At 34.6% G+C, this 13,802-nt stretch overlaps 1 protein-coding gene across 1 annotated transcript in view; it reads right to left on the bottom strand.

Annotated features, from left to right (window-relative positions):
* The window catches only part of LOC138713766 (ATP-binding cassette sub-family C member 4-like), a 135,193-nt gene that overhangs the window by 60,509 nt on the left and 60,882 nt on the right, over positions 1-13,802 (bottom strand). The window contains exons 2-3 of the mRNA XM_069846178.1: positions 10,441-10,595; positions 8,029-8,139 (exon numbers count right to left, since the gene is read on the bottom strand). Of these exons, the coding sequence (XP_069702279.1) occupies positions 8,029-8,139; positions 10,441-10,514 (185 nt within the window). The 5' untranslated portion in view covers positions 10,515-10,595. The remainder of the gene's footprint in view (positions 1-8,028; positions 8,140-10,440; positions 10,596-13,802) is intronic.

The raw sequence follows: 13,802 nt of genomic DNA, 5'->3' as shown, positions 1-13,802 counted from the left end.
TTTAATCGTTCAATTGTTGGATCTTTGATTCGTTCATTCATTTACTCGTTCAATTGTTGGATCTTTGATTCGTTCATTCATTTAATCGTTCAATTGTTGGATCTTTGATTCGTTCATTCATTTAATCGTTCAATTGTTGGATCTTTGATTCGTTCATTCATTTAATCGTTCAATTGTTGGATCTTTGATTCGTTCATTCAATTGTTGAATTGTTCGATCTTTGATTCGTTCATTCATTTAATCGTTCAATTGTTGGATCTTTGATTCGTTCATTCTTTGATTCGTTCATTCATTCATTCATTTAATCGTTCAATTGTTGGATCTTTGATTCGTTCATTCATTTAATTGTTGAATTGTTCGATCTTTGATTCGTTCATTCATTTAATCGTTCAATTGTTGGATCTTTGATTCGTTCATTCATTTAATCGTTCAATTGTTGGATCTTTGATTCGTTCATTCATTTAATCGTTCAATTGTTGGATCTTTGATTCGTTCATTCATTTAATCGTTCAATTGTTGGATCTTTGATTCGTTCATTCAATTGTTGAATTGTTCGATCTTTGATTCGTTCATTCATTTAATCGTTCAATTGTTGGATCTTTGATTCGTTCATTCATTTAATCGTTCAATTGTTGGATCTTTGATTCGTTCATTCATTTAATCGTTCAATTGTTGGATCTTTGATTCGTTCATTCATTTAATCGTTCAATTGTTGAATCTTTGATTCGTTCATTCATTTAATCGTTCAATTGTTGGATCTTTGATTCGTTTATTCATTTAATCGTTCAATTGTTGGATCTTTGATTCGTTCATTCTTTGATTCGTTCATTCATTTAGTCGTTGAATTGTTGGATCTTTGATTCGTTCATTCATTTAATCGTCCACACCTGTGGAGTAACGGTTAGCGAGTCTGGCCGCGAAACTAGGTGGCCCGGGTTCGATTCCCGGTCGGGGCAAGTTACCTGGTTGAGATTTTTTCTGGGGTTTTCCCTCAACCGAATATGAGAAATTGCTGGGTAACTTTCGGTGCTGGACCCCGGACTCATTTCACCGGCATTATCACCTTCATCTCATTCAGACGCTAAATAACCTAAGATGTTGATAAAGCGTCGTAAAATAACCTACAAAAAAACTGATTGCGGCGTTACTTGTAATGTGTTACTCCCCAACTCTGTTATGTAGGTAAACTGATTGTTGCATCGCAGTACAGATATTTTCAGGAATAAAATAATATCAGTGCCTAGGACTTGCATTACTGAATTAGCGCTAGTTCGAGTCCTCATGGGGAAGGAATTTTCTCTCGAAATTTCGGCCAAGATATGGGACCGGTGCCATTATCTGGGGTAGCTATGATAGGTAGCGAAATGCGCTTACAGAAACCAACTATAATGGCTGAGGGAATCATCCTGCTAACCACATGATACCTCCGTTTCTGCTGAATGATCCTTCACCCATGTTTTGGCATGGGGATGTAAGCCCAGAAATCGACTGTTACTTCGAATTTACATTTCATTCGTTAAAAATAATCTTAATTAAAACAGCAAATCCCTAGGGGGCCTACCTCATATTTCTCTGGCTCTGATGATCTGTCGTCTCATTCTTTCCACACTCGTGTTACTTGAGAAGCAATGCTTATATGCAATAAATATGCTGTATTTGCAGAATGTGACGTAGTTCAATAAACATCTCGTTATGCGAGCATGTTTAATAGTAAAAGGAAGTGCCTTTTAACTATTCCACAATGATGATGTCTACTTAACTTGAAATATAGGCTATAGATAATTACTCGTTAACATTCGTGGCATTCTTTATTGTGCAGTATAAAGTTTAAGTCTTTTCTGTGGTGTGTGGTTTCAACATCAATAAATTGTAGGATACATTCAACGATGTTGCAAGTGTGATAAGATGAGATATTCTTTGCATTGCAGCTTTCGATGGATCTGGCTGCACAATAGGTCGAAGATTTAAATTAAGTTCATTTAATGCGTGTTATTTCCGTGTATTTTTTAATTTGTATCCTCTATTCTGCACGTGTTCAGAATTTGCTTTGTCACTTATCCTTCATGTGAAAGCTGTAAACCAGCCTTGATTGCTTTGGTTTTTAACGTTATATGCCTTTAAGCTTCATTATACACCACGTTTATAAGTTACTGTTGTTTAGTGAACCCTGTGATGGTTCTAAAAATATATTTTGGAGTAGGCCTGGCTCCAACTTAAAATAGTTTTTCTCTTTCGACTACTTATTTTGTAAAGTCGAAATACAAATAATATCATAAAATTAGCAATGTGATGCAATAATAATTTAGCTATTTCAATATTGTTCTCGCTTTCGTTTAGTAATTTCAAGGAAATCTTTTATTTTAAATAATCGAATATAAAAGTTTAATTGACCACATCTGTGGTGTAGGGGTCAGCGTGCTGGTCTCTTACGCAGATGGCCCGGGTTCGATTCCTGGTCGGGTTGAATTTCCTGGTTGAGTTTTTTCAGAGTTTTCCCTCAACCGAAAGGCAAATTCCAGGAAATTCGGGCCACAACATCTCTGAATATCACCGGCCTCATTCATCACCGAAATCATATTCATAACAAATCAGTAATACATACAGTGGCGTAGCATGAAATTTTGAGCAGGGGAAGCTAACTCAAGTTGCCTTTCATGCAATATGAGAAAATGTATTACAAAAATACAGTCTTAAAATAAATAGTAGTCAATTTCAAGTCAGCAGTCGAAGATTGGTTGGAACATCGTAAGTAACACCAATAAGGCATGACCTCAAATGAGACGTAATAAAATACGATTTCACGGTTTACACACATATCTCTTAACAAATAGACACGTATACGTATAACATTAGCTCACTCCCTATCATACTTAGAGAAATCACAATATTAGTATCATTACGTAAGCATGCGTCTGTCTTTTGGTTGTGTCCTTCATTGACAGCAAGGGAGTCGGTCATTTGTTTTTTAAATCACACTTTTGTTCGTAAGTCAGTCTTGATAATACAATTGTCCTAAAAAATTCAAGTAAATTAGTGTCAGGAACTATTATTTCGCTCATTATTTATTATATCAGCCACAATGCACACTAACACTTCAACTGAACACAACTGACGAATAGGGATAACTCGGAAACTACTTATTTTAAATGTTAAAGCTAGCTTCTTTTCGAGCCTTGCGACTAGGGTAGTTTAAAAGGGAAGGAAAATCTGCGGGGTGGATTACACAGACGAAACCGGTCTGCTTGGAAGCTGGTGTGTGCAGGCTTCTTGTTTACTGCTGCATCACAAGTCATCCTGAGCTGCCGCATCACAATATTTAACGCGTAAATATAAATTCTATGAAAATTAATAAATAATTTTCTCCATAAACTGCCGGTTTATTATGAAATTATTATTAACTGGGGAAGCTAAGCTTTTTAGCTTACATTGACGCTACGCCACTGAATACATATACAGTCGCCATCTAGTTCACAACAATAGAACCAGTCTCAACAATAGTACACAGGCCTTCGGATTTCAACCAAAAGATTAACTTGTGATATGACCAAAGATGTTAAAGCGAGTATAAATAACAGTGAGAGAGAGAGAGAGAGAGAGGTTTAATTCAGACTTTTTAGTGGACCCTGGCTCACCTACAAAATCCATCCCTGGATTTGCTGCTAGATGAACTATTTCATCAAGAACTGAAGTTCTAAGATCGAACATACTTTTGTAAAGTGGAGTTGTACCGAAATATATGAAGAATTTAATTTAATTTACTCTCTATATTTGAGTTTACGATGATACATAATCTGCAGTATTGCAACACATAATGTGAAAAGCACTGTAGTTAATGATTCACTCTGCAACAAAACACCATCGCGCTTTGTGAACTGTGAAAACTTTTTTCTTAAATTTATAGAACTCGTCTGAAATTTGTCGAGTTATTGCGGTCTTTGAAACCAGAACAAAACTGACACCTATGTTTACCTTAATAATAATTTTTATTTATATACAGATTTCTAATGTTTACACATCTTCCTGTGCCTAAAGTCTTAAGGTGCTATTCATAGACATTTCGCTAGCCCGCGCTACGAGCGTGCTAAACTAGCCCCGGCTATCGACTGATTACTTGTACAGGATTCATATCATATCGCTAACACTGGTTTATGAATACGAAAAACGTTAGTTCGTTGATCATCCACCGGAAGCCCGCGCTAAGAATGTCTATGAATATGGCCCTTAAAGTCTTATCCTTGTTCTCCACTCTTCTCTGTCCATCCAATCCATGTCGTTCAGTCTGCAGTCTCTCATCCCTGTTCTGATCTCTTGTAACCATGAACTTCGAGGCCTCCCTTTCCTTCTTCTTCCAGGCGGACATAATTCCAGCACCATTTTAGGTAACCTTTCTTAGGGCATTCTTCTCACATGTCCATACCAGGTCAATTGCTTATATCTCACATAATCTAGAACAATGTTGAATGTTCATTTCATCTCGTATAATTGCATTTCTAATATTTTTATAATTTCGAATGTCTCGCTGATCTTAAAAAAATCCATTTCCCTTGTCATGATTTTTGATGCTAACTTTTTATTAAATTTCCATATTTCAGGACCATATATAACAGTAATTTTGACTATTGAATTACATATTTCCAATTTATTTTCCCTTGTTGTATGTCTGTCCTATATAATACCATACTGTTACTGTTCTACCTTTAGTAATTCTGTTCCTAATATCAGCTTCTTGTCATCTTCTTTATCTATTCGAATCCCTAAATGCTCAAATTCTTCACAACCTTTAATACAACCTTTCTGATCTTCAATATTAATCCTCAATTCTTATTCCAGATCACATATATGAAGAGTCCACTGCAAGAATGATGGATGTCATTTGGAATACATTTTTCAGGAGAAGCAATTGAAAGTTTGAAATGCTTAACGCTCAAAGCTTAACTGTGATTTTCCGATCATTACTGGACAATGACTATCAGTGTTAATGCCACATAACTCTCTATGTACATTCTATATGTCTTAAGCTATACATTGACAGTCTTGGTTCATTTTCGACAAGAAAGTGACATCCATCATTCTTGCAGTGGACTCTTCATATAAAATGCTCTCTCAATTAATATCACTCAATAAAAGAATTGTATTCCAATGGATACCATCCCATTATGGAATCCTGGGAAACGAGAATGCAGATCCACTAGCAAAGAAGGGCAGCACTGCTACTTACAGACCTGTTACTAAATCTACGTATTACTCTGTGAAAAGATTTATTAAATCTACATACATAGACTTCAACAAACAAAATGTGATAACACAGTCTCAAGGGAAAAAATGGAACTCTCTGCATCATAATCCACAGTTAATTCCCGATTTACCACGAAAATCGTCTGTAGCTGCATTTAGATTGGCAACAGGCCATGATTGTTTGGCCAAACACCTGCATAGAATTGGAATATATCAGTCCCCTAACTGCCCATTGTGCAACTCAAACCAAGAAATGGATTCGGAACACCTCAAAATCTGTGCTTCAGTGGCTGACCATGATAATATCTTTGAAAAATATTGGAGTGCAAGAGGTCAAATGACTTTATTGTCAAACGCCTGGCATTAGAAAACAACAACAACAACAGATTTATTTTGAAACCCCATTTATCGTATTCTTCTAACAATTTCCGAAACATAATTTCCATGTCTTCATATTCTTGTGCAATTACCACCTGATCGTCTGCAAACAATAATGTATACAACATATCTATTGATTCATCTCCAACAGGTATTCCTATTCCTGAACACTTCCTGGCCCACTTTGACAATGTTCTCTGCAGAAATATCTTAAATAATGTAGGTGACATGCTACAGCCTTGATGAAGGCCCTTTGTTACTCTAATTTCTTCTGACATATATTTTCCTATTTTCACTTTAGATACAGCATTCTTATATAAATTTTTTATTCCAAGGAAAGATCAATTAAAATAAATCATGCTTCAGAATGACTTCATAACCATAGTTACAGAAAATTTGGTAGTGTAGAAGGGAATGTGTAAGAAAGATTCAAATTGGAATTATGAAGAGACGATATTACAGTGAATCATATGAAACACAAATTCCCCAGCCCTTCTTACTCACTGTGATATTATGTTCATTTAATGACATTTGCAAAATTCTTCCTGTAGTTATTACTACTCTGAATACTGTTCCATCATTTTCTTCCCGCATCCTGCAATCCAGATGCCTGTTTTGTTTATATCCGTAATGGCTAAATAATGATAAGATAGCAACGGAAGTTATGCAGCTATGACGATGGCATCCCACCCATTTGATAAGATCTCATGTCTTAACGCGCCGTAGTGCAAGGTTTTCCTTGTTAACTCATAATGTGCAATTTTGAAGTTTGTTTATATAGCAACTTGCAAACTAAGTTTATTAGACATTCAAAATTTTTCAGATTTATTTTCAATGAAAAATACCAGACATTTTGAAAGTTATTTGCTTCCATAATAATGAAACATGCTAACTCTGAATAGTTTTTTTATGCCAAATACTTTTTCTTAAAACTATCCACCTTCAGTTTTCGAGTTTCAACGCGAAAACGCAAGTAACAATGTCTGGACGATCAGTGGATTTTCCATGTGGGAGTAAAGCAACAGTATTTCAGTTCATTGTGGATTGTAGGTGAAAGTTAAAAAAAAAAATAGGTTTGCTATGCTTTCGAACAATAGACATAGCATCTTGGTATAGCTGCTGCATATAGAGCTTGAAATGTAGAGGGTAAAATCATTTTATCCTGCTAAGAGATCTTGCTGAAATGATCGGGAGACTACAAAATCACAGTGTAGTAGGCCTATATACAGTCGTGAAGCTCAATACGTAGTAATTATGCAAACATTAGATAGTTGCTCACCACTAGGATCGCTAATATCGCCTCATTACAGGCAATGCAAAATAGTACCGTCACAGTCTATTGTTTCTAGCACCCTCAAAACTCAAGCTTCGTGACTGTATATAGTAGACTGTGAGAAAATTTTCTAGGCCTTTTATTTTATCAGTAAATAATACCTTCTTTCCTCACTAACTGTAATTTTTCCGCTCTCTCGAGCCAATACTGAAGAGAATGACGCATATAAGTATCTACACCACACTGCCATTAAGTATACGAAAATGACGCAACCCCATTTGATTAATAACTATAAAAATATTAGATTTTTAATAACAATATTATCTTACACAATAACATCATGTCATAATAATACATCGGTCGTTGGGAGGTAGCCTATAATAATATTTCATTTCTAATGGTAATAATGTCATCAGACCACCTGACGTTTTGTACATTTTAATATCCAATACACAGCTGTACTCAGAAAATTACACACCGCAGAATCAGACCTGTAAATTATTTTTAATAAGTCTTGAAGTTTTTAATAACCAATTGAATTTGAACTCTAAATATGTCAGCAATCCAGCAGGTCATGACCTTCGTGTAATAGCCTATTTTTGATTGTAGTGTGTGTTTTGTTTTATTCTGAAATGCAATTAGTTTCTCAAAAGTGACGAAAGATGGATTTTGGAAAATAGGAAATTTATGTAGGAAAACTAATGTTTCGCTGAAAGTTACTATTTTTTTTTTTAAATCCTTGGGTGCCAAGCTTCAAAATGAGGGGTCAGTCATTAAAATCCGTTCAGCCGTTTTCCCGTAATTTCTATTAACAGTTCAAATTATATATAATACGAACAAACGTATTTTCATTCAGTAATCTCCAGTTTATAGAAATACTAAAAATGGGCTAACGGGATCATTTGGTATAAGATGAATGAGAATTTTAATACCGTTGTTCAAATCAGAAGCAGCATCAGTATTAGTCGTCTCAAAACTATTTTGGAACAGATTACTGGCTAAACTACAGGGTGGGCCTGAAGTACCGCACCACAGGCTGGACTACAACGTCGTTAGAAAACCAAGTAAAAAATAGGTAGTAATTCTAAACTGCGAACTATTATTATTTCCTTTTAAACAATAACTTCAGACCTGTTACTTACTTCTCAAGTTCATCTCCTAGCATTTCTGATCTGTCAGTCGGCATAGTGTTGTAGAGATCTTCCACCTCCAAGTCTTTTTTGGATCCTTTCCAGAATAGATTTTTAATCCACCTAGAAAAGAAATGCAGGAATTACTGTATATGAAAACTGTGGCCAATGGTTCCGCACTTAGTCATGGTTATTATTATTATTATTATTATTATTATTATTATTATTATTATTATTACTATTATTATTATTATTATTATCATCAACATCATCATGTCGACCTGGTTGGGAAGTTGGTATAGCGCTGGCCTTCTATGCCCAAGGTTGCGGGTTCGATCCCGGGCCAGGTCGATGGCATTTAAGTGTGCTTAAATGCGACAGGCTCATGTCAGTAGATTTACTGGCATGTAAAAGAACTCCTGCGGGACAAAATTCCGGCACATCCGGCCACGCTGATATAACCTCTGCAGTTGCGAGCGTCGTTAAATAAAACATAACATTTTTAACATCATCATCACCATCATCATCATCATCATCATCATCCTGTCAAGTACTAGTCCCAAAAGAACTGTTACGGCCTGAAAAAACGATTTTCTTGCCATCTTTTCATAGGTCGACCAAGTGACCGTTTCCCATTTGGACGATACTTCATTATTGCCTTAGGGATCCCGGATGAAACCATTCTTGAGACGTGTTCCTTCCAGTTTAACTGATAGCTGGAGATATAGTCCAGTATTGATGACACATTAAGTTCTTGAAGGATATCTTCATTTTTCTTTGGATCCCATTTAGTGTAGCCAGCTGTTCGGCGCATGAATCTCATCTCGCAAGCTGTTAGTCTGCTTTCATCTTTTGTCCTTAAAGTCCACGCTTCACTCCCATAACATAAGACTGGTCGAGCTATTATTTGATAAAGACGAGTATGAGTTGATTTTTGTACTAATGAATGTTTTAAAACTCTATTAATGATGCCCATTGATTTGTTGAATTTTACAATTTTCTCTGACTATTACACCATCACTACGTCATACTACTTTTGACCAATAAAACGGTACGAAAGGACATATTTCAACCAATCATGGCTGCTTATCGCACAATTTTATCGCGTCCCTAGCATTTGTTTAATTTTATCGCGTCCTTAGCATTTGTTTAATTTTATCGCGTCCCTAGCATTTGTTTCTTTGTTTGCCAACATTTGAAACTGCGCTGGTCTGGACGTCAAAAAGAAAAAAAAAAAAAAAAATATATATATATATATATAATTACAAACCACTCCAGTCGATGCACAGCATTTTTAATATGACTCGCATTGGCATTCAAGAACAAGAATTAATAAAAATCATTGATCATACCTATGCATCTTCTGAAATCCGATTTACAAATAAATGAAGAGCACCATTCGGAAATCCTGAATAAGTTGAATACACCATGTAGGCCTAAATCAACGAGTTCCACTTCTATTACGCACACGTCCAATATAACATCAATTGAACCACCAACCACATTCAAATTTGAAAATTGTACATTCAATAATTATTCCTTTTAAAATTATTCATGTTTATTTTTTATGTCGTCGTCGTTAATTAAAACTTTTCTAACACTTGTGTACAGTATATTAGTTAGGTTATGTTATAGCTTCTGCTATATGATATTATGGATAGTCACGTATCAGAGATTGTTTAATATTAAGATTTATTGAAAATCATCTGTCAAGTGACGTTGATTACTGGGATTTGGATAATTGAAGTGGAATGAAACTGTTTTAATAATAAAAATGAAACTGAATCAACAAAACCTTCTTGACTAGTAACATTGCCATCGTATATACGTGTAGATCGAGAACTTCTCGACGAGAAGGCATTGCTCACTACTGCCATCTAGCAGGCATCTAGCGTAATATTTGTAATGTTGAGATGGTACAATAATACATTTGAAGACAGTTGTATTTTCGTAAGTCAATAAATATTTTATTGTACTGGAGTACTTCGTTACTTCTAATCTTTATATACTTTCTTCTAATCGTGTAATAGTCATTTAAATCCTACTCGAGTTTTGATTTTCTCTAGATAAATCAAAACGTCTAGTGAGATTACTGTTGATAAATCCAAATTTTCAACAAAAGAAAGTTTATATCCTAAATAATTAAACTCATTAACTCTTTCCAAAATTGTGTTATTTAAACAAATTTTGCTTGGTATTGGATATTTACCACAAAAGGCCATTATATTTGTTTTGTTAATGGTTATTTCCATTGAATATATTTGAGCTATGAAATTTAAATTATGTACTGACCATTATTATTATTATTATTATTATTATTATTATTATTATTATTATTATTATTATTATTATTATTTACATTTCCCACAATTCTTTTTGGAATAATGACAACTAGGAAATATGTAGCATCCTCTGTCCACTCACCAGAAAACCAGAACGGAAATTGGGTTTGCCGTAGCTCGTGGATTAGGATTCGTGAATTTCTTGCTTGAGTCCATGGTGCCGTGTTTTATGAATATTTAATTGATTTTATTTCTTGAATTTTTCAGTATCACTTTCCTCCAGAAAGGCTTGTTTCCCTGTGAACAAAGACACAAATATTAATCTACAAGTTACACATTTATTCACTCGTTCTACTTCGAGTTAGAAAATTCTGAAACTTACTAATATATATTTAGGCTTATTTTTTATTTTCGTATAGATTTTAAGACTATTAGGGTCGATTTCTAAAACGATGTCTAGACCACGACCATGGCTTTAAACAGCGTTTGGATTTATAAAACGAGGTCTTTTTCATTTTTCTGAGCCATGGCTCGAAACCATGGTCTGAAGCAGAGACCACGGCTGGGGTAGGTTTAAAACCACGGCTTCATGTATGCAAGATGGAGATACTAGATCAGCTGGATGATTACCAAAGGAAAATTTGTCTCTATGGATATTAAATCCCAGGATTAGAGTGATGAGTGACAGGGATAACCCTTTGTAACTATATAACAACTATAATTTCAGACGAATATTTCGATTTTCGAAGGAATCAACACAAAATTGAGCAAGAACGCTAAATAACAATCTGCAACGAAGTGGAAGAGGCGGCGGGTTGACAATTTTTTTACACCTTCTTGTTGCTTTGAGGGAAGTAAGATATATTTTATATTAATTATAAATTTATGCCCATAAGACTGTATAACTTAATTCGTAGTTTTTACAGTAATTTTGGACATTTTATTTAATACTCGAAATTGATGTGGGCCTATAAAAATATAAAGCAAACGTGATTTTGTCTTGTTATTTTAAGTGAAAATAGAACCATACTAAATTGTAGTTTCAATTGAAATTTTAATCCAGTTAATATTTAGGTTATTAATTCCTTAGAACCGGGTTTTCAGGTAGTTAATGTTGGTAGTAGTTATGAACAAATGATAAACTACAATATAAACGCTCAATTTATGCTAATTATTTGGGCAAAATCATTCTGGTACCTAAAAATACGTTCCCTATTAAATACTAAGTAATACTGCTATTTTATTTAAACGCACATATATTCTGTAAATTAGTAAATGTAACAATACATTAGCTGAGAACAAAAGAATGTGACTTTGTGCAATTCAATATAAATATTAATCCCGATATTCATTTCTTTCTAATATCGACTGTTTACAGGAATAAAAATCGATTCTTAGCTGCGTTGCCATATATAAAACCCACGAACCTCGGTTTCTTCTCAAGCCGCGTCTCGACTTCGTTTTAGAAATCACATAAGGATTCAGACCTCGATCGTGGTTTAAAAGCCGAGGTTCGGAACCACGATTTCGTCCGTGTTTTAGAACTCGACCCTTAAAGTTGTAAATTCCAACCGATTTCCATAATTTCTTCAGGAAATGTTAAATCCAATTTTCTGCACACATACACACACTCACACACATCTATCAAACAATTTCTGGCTGTAAACAAACTAACATTACTTTATTAGTAGAGGTGTAGGTGAAAATTGCAAAATCGTTTCAGACGCAGAAAATAACGATCTTGAATTCCCACACAAATCCGATAATATATAATTAATAACTAAAATTTAGGTCTATTTCTGAAGGGGAAATTATTTAAACTAACCGTACCCGTGCACTCCGCTGCACCCGTTAGAAGTAAATATAAAGTAATTACATAATTAAAATAGGACATTTGATCCAGGGAATATTCGTGTTTGATAATAGAATAAATCGTTTAATATGTTACTTAATTTAAATTGTATTTCTTCTTCTTCTTCTTCTTCTTCTTCTTCTTCTTCAGCTACAGGGATTAGGCCTATTGGCCTGTTCGTCTTCAAGTATTAATCATCTGTCCATATTATTTTCGGTCTTCCGACATTTCTATATTCTGTTGGTGCATAATCCATAATTTGTTTTGGTAATCTGTCATTAGTCATTCTTGTAATATGTTGGTACCAGTTTTCTGAGCCGTAAATTAATAATGGAACTGCTAGGGTTTTGTAAAATTTTAATTGTGTTGAACGCTGTGTTTTATTTCTTAAAGTTCTTCTTATTGTTCCACACATCTTGGAATTTGCTCAACTTACTGTTAATTAACATTACTGACATTACTTGACTTCAGTAAGGCATTTGATACAGTTGACACGGACCTTCTATTATGTAAATTAAGACTTCTGCATCTTTCTGAAAGTTCTGTTACTTGGTTTGAATCCTACCTTCGCGAACGTCAACAATGTGTCATTGCATGCGATTATTCTTCAAGATGGTGTGTCGTGAAATCTGGAATTCAACAAGGATCAGTTCTCGGACCTTTACTCTTCATGATTTATATTAATGACGTGACTAAAATGATAAAACACTGCAAATACCATATGTATGCTGACGACTTGCAAATTTATTTGCATTTCCACCCTGATGAGACTAGTGACGCAGTAAATAAAATAAACGAAGACTTAAATTCGATTTCACTGTGGTCACACAAATTTGGATTAAGGTTAAATCCAGAGAAATCGCAAGCAATCGTAATGGGACATAATCGTCTACGAAGTACTCTTGATAGTGGTACTATACCACATATAACATTGAATGGGATTATTGTTAAATACAGTGAAACAGTTAAAAATCTTGGCATTTTTATGGATAGCGATCTAAATTGGAACACCCAAGTAACACACACTTGCAAAAAAATATTTTCTCAACTTCACTCTTTGTTTCATATGAAAGAATTTCTACCACTTAGTCTAAAAAAGAATCTTATTCAGACGCTTGTAATGCCCCATTTTGATTATTGCGATTCCTTACTAACTAATGTAAGTTCACTCTTAGCTGAGAGACTACAACGTGTTCATAATGTGTGCATACGATTCATCTGCAATACTCGTAAATTTGACCATATAACACCTTCCCTCCAGTTACTTTCATGGGTGCGTCTGAAGGAACGAAGAACAATACATTCACTGTCTCTTCTATTTAGAATCATGCATACTTCTACTCCGAATTATCTCTTATCGCGCTTTCAATTTCTTACAACTCTTCGAAACCGACATCAAGCACTTCTTTCTATCCCTCATCATAGAACGTCTCTATACTCATCCTCGTACACTGTAGAAATACCTCGTCTCTGGAATTCTCTACCTAATGATGTCAGGGACTGCCGGACTTTATCACAATTCAAAATTAAATTGGAAAATTTTGTCTTGTTTAATGCTTTTTAGATATTGCTAGAAGTGTCGATTTGTGGTTTTTTTTTTACTCCAGATTAAAATCGCAAGTTTCTTGTTTATGTTAGTTAATTAGGATACA

This window comes from Periplaneta americana, chromosome 14 (assembly GCF_040183065.1).
Source record: "Periplaneta americana isolate PAMFEO1 chromosome 14, P.americana_PAMFEO1_priV1, whole genome shotgun sequence".
In the NCBI taxonomy this organism is placed as follows: Eukaryota; Metazoa; Arthropoda; class Insecta; order Blattodea; family Blattidae; genus Periplaneta; species Periplaneta americana.
Note: the sequence above shows the minus strand (reverse complement) of the source record. Positions and strands in the feature narration are given on the sequence as shown.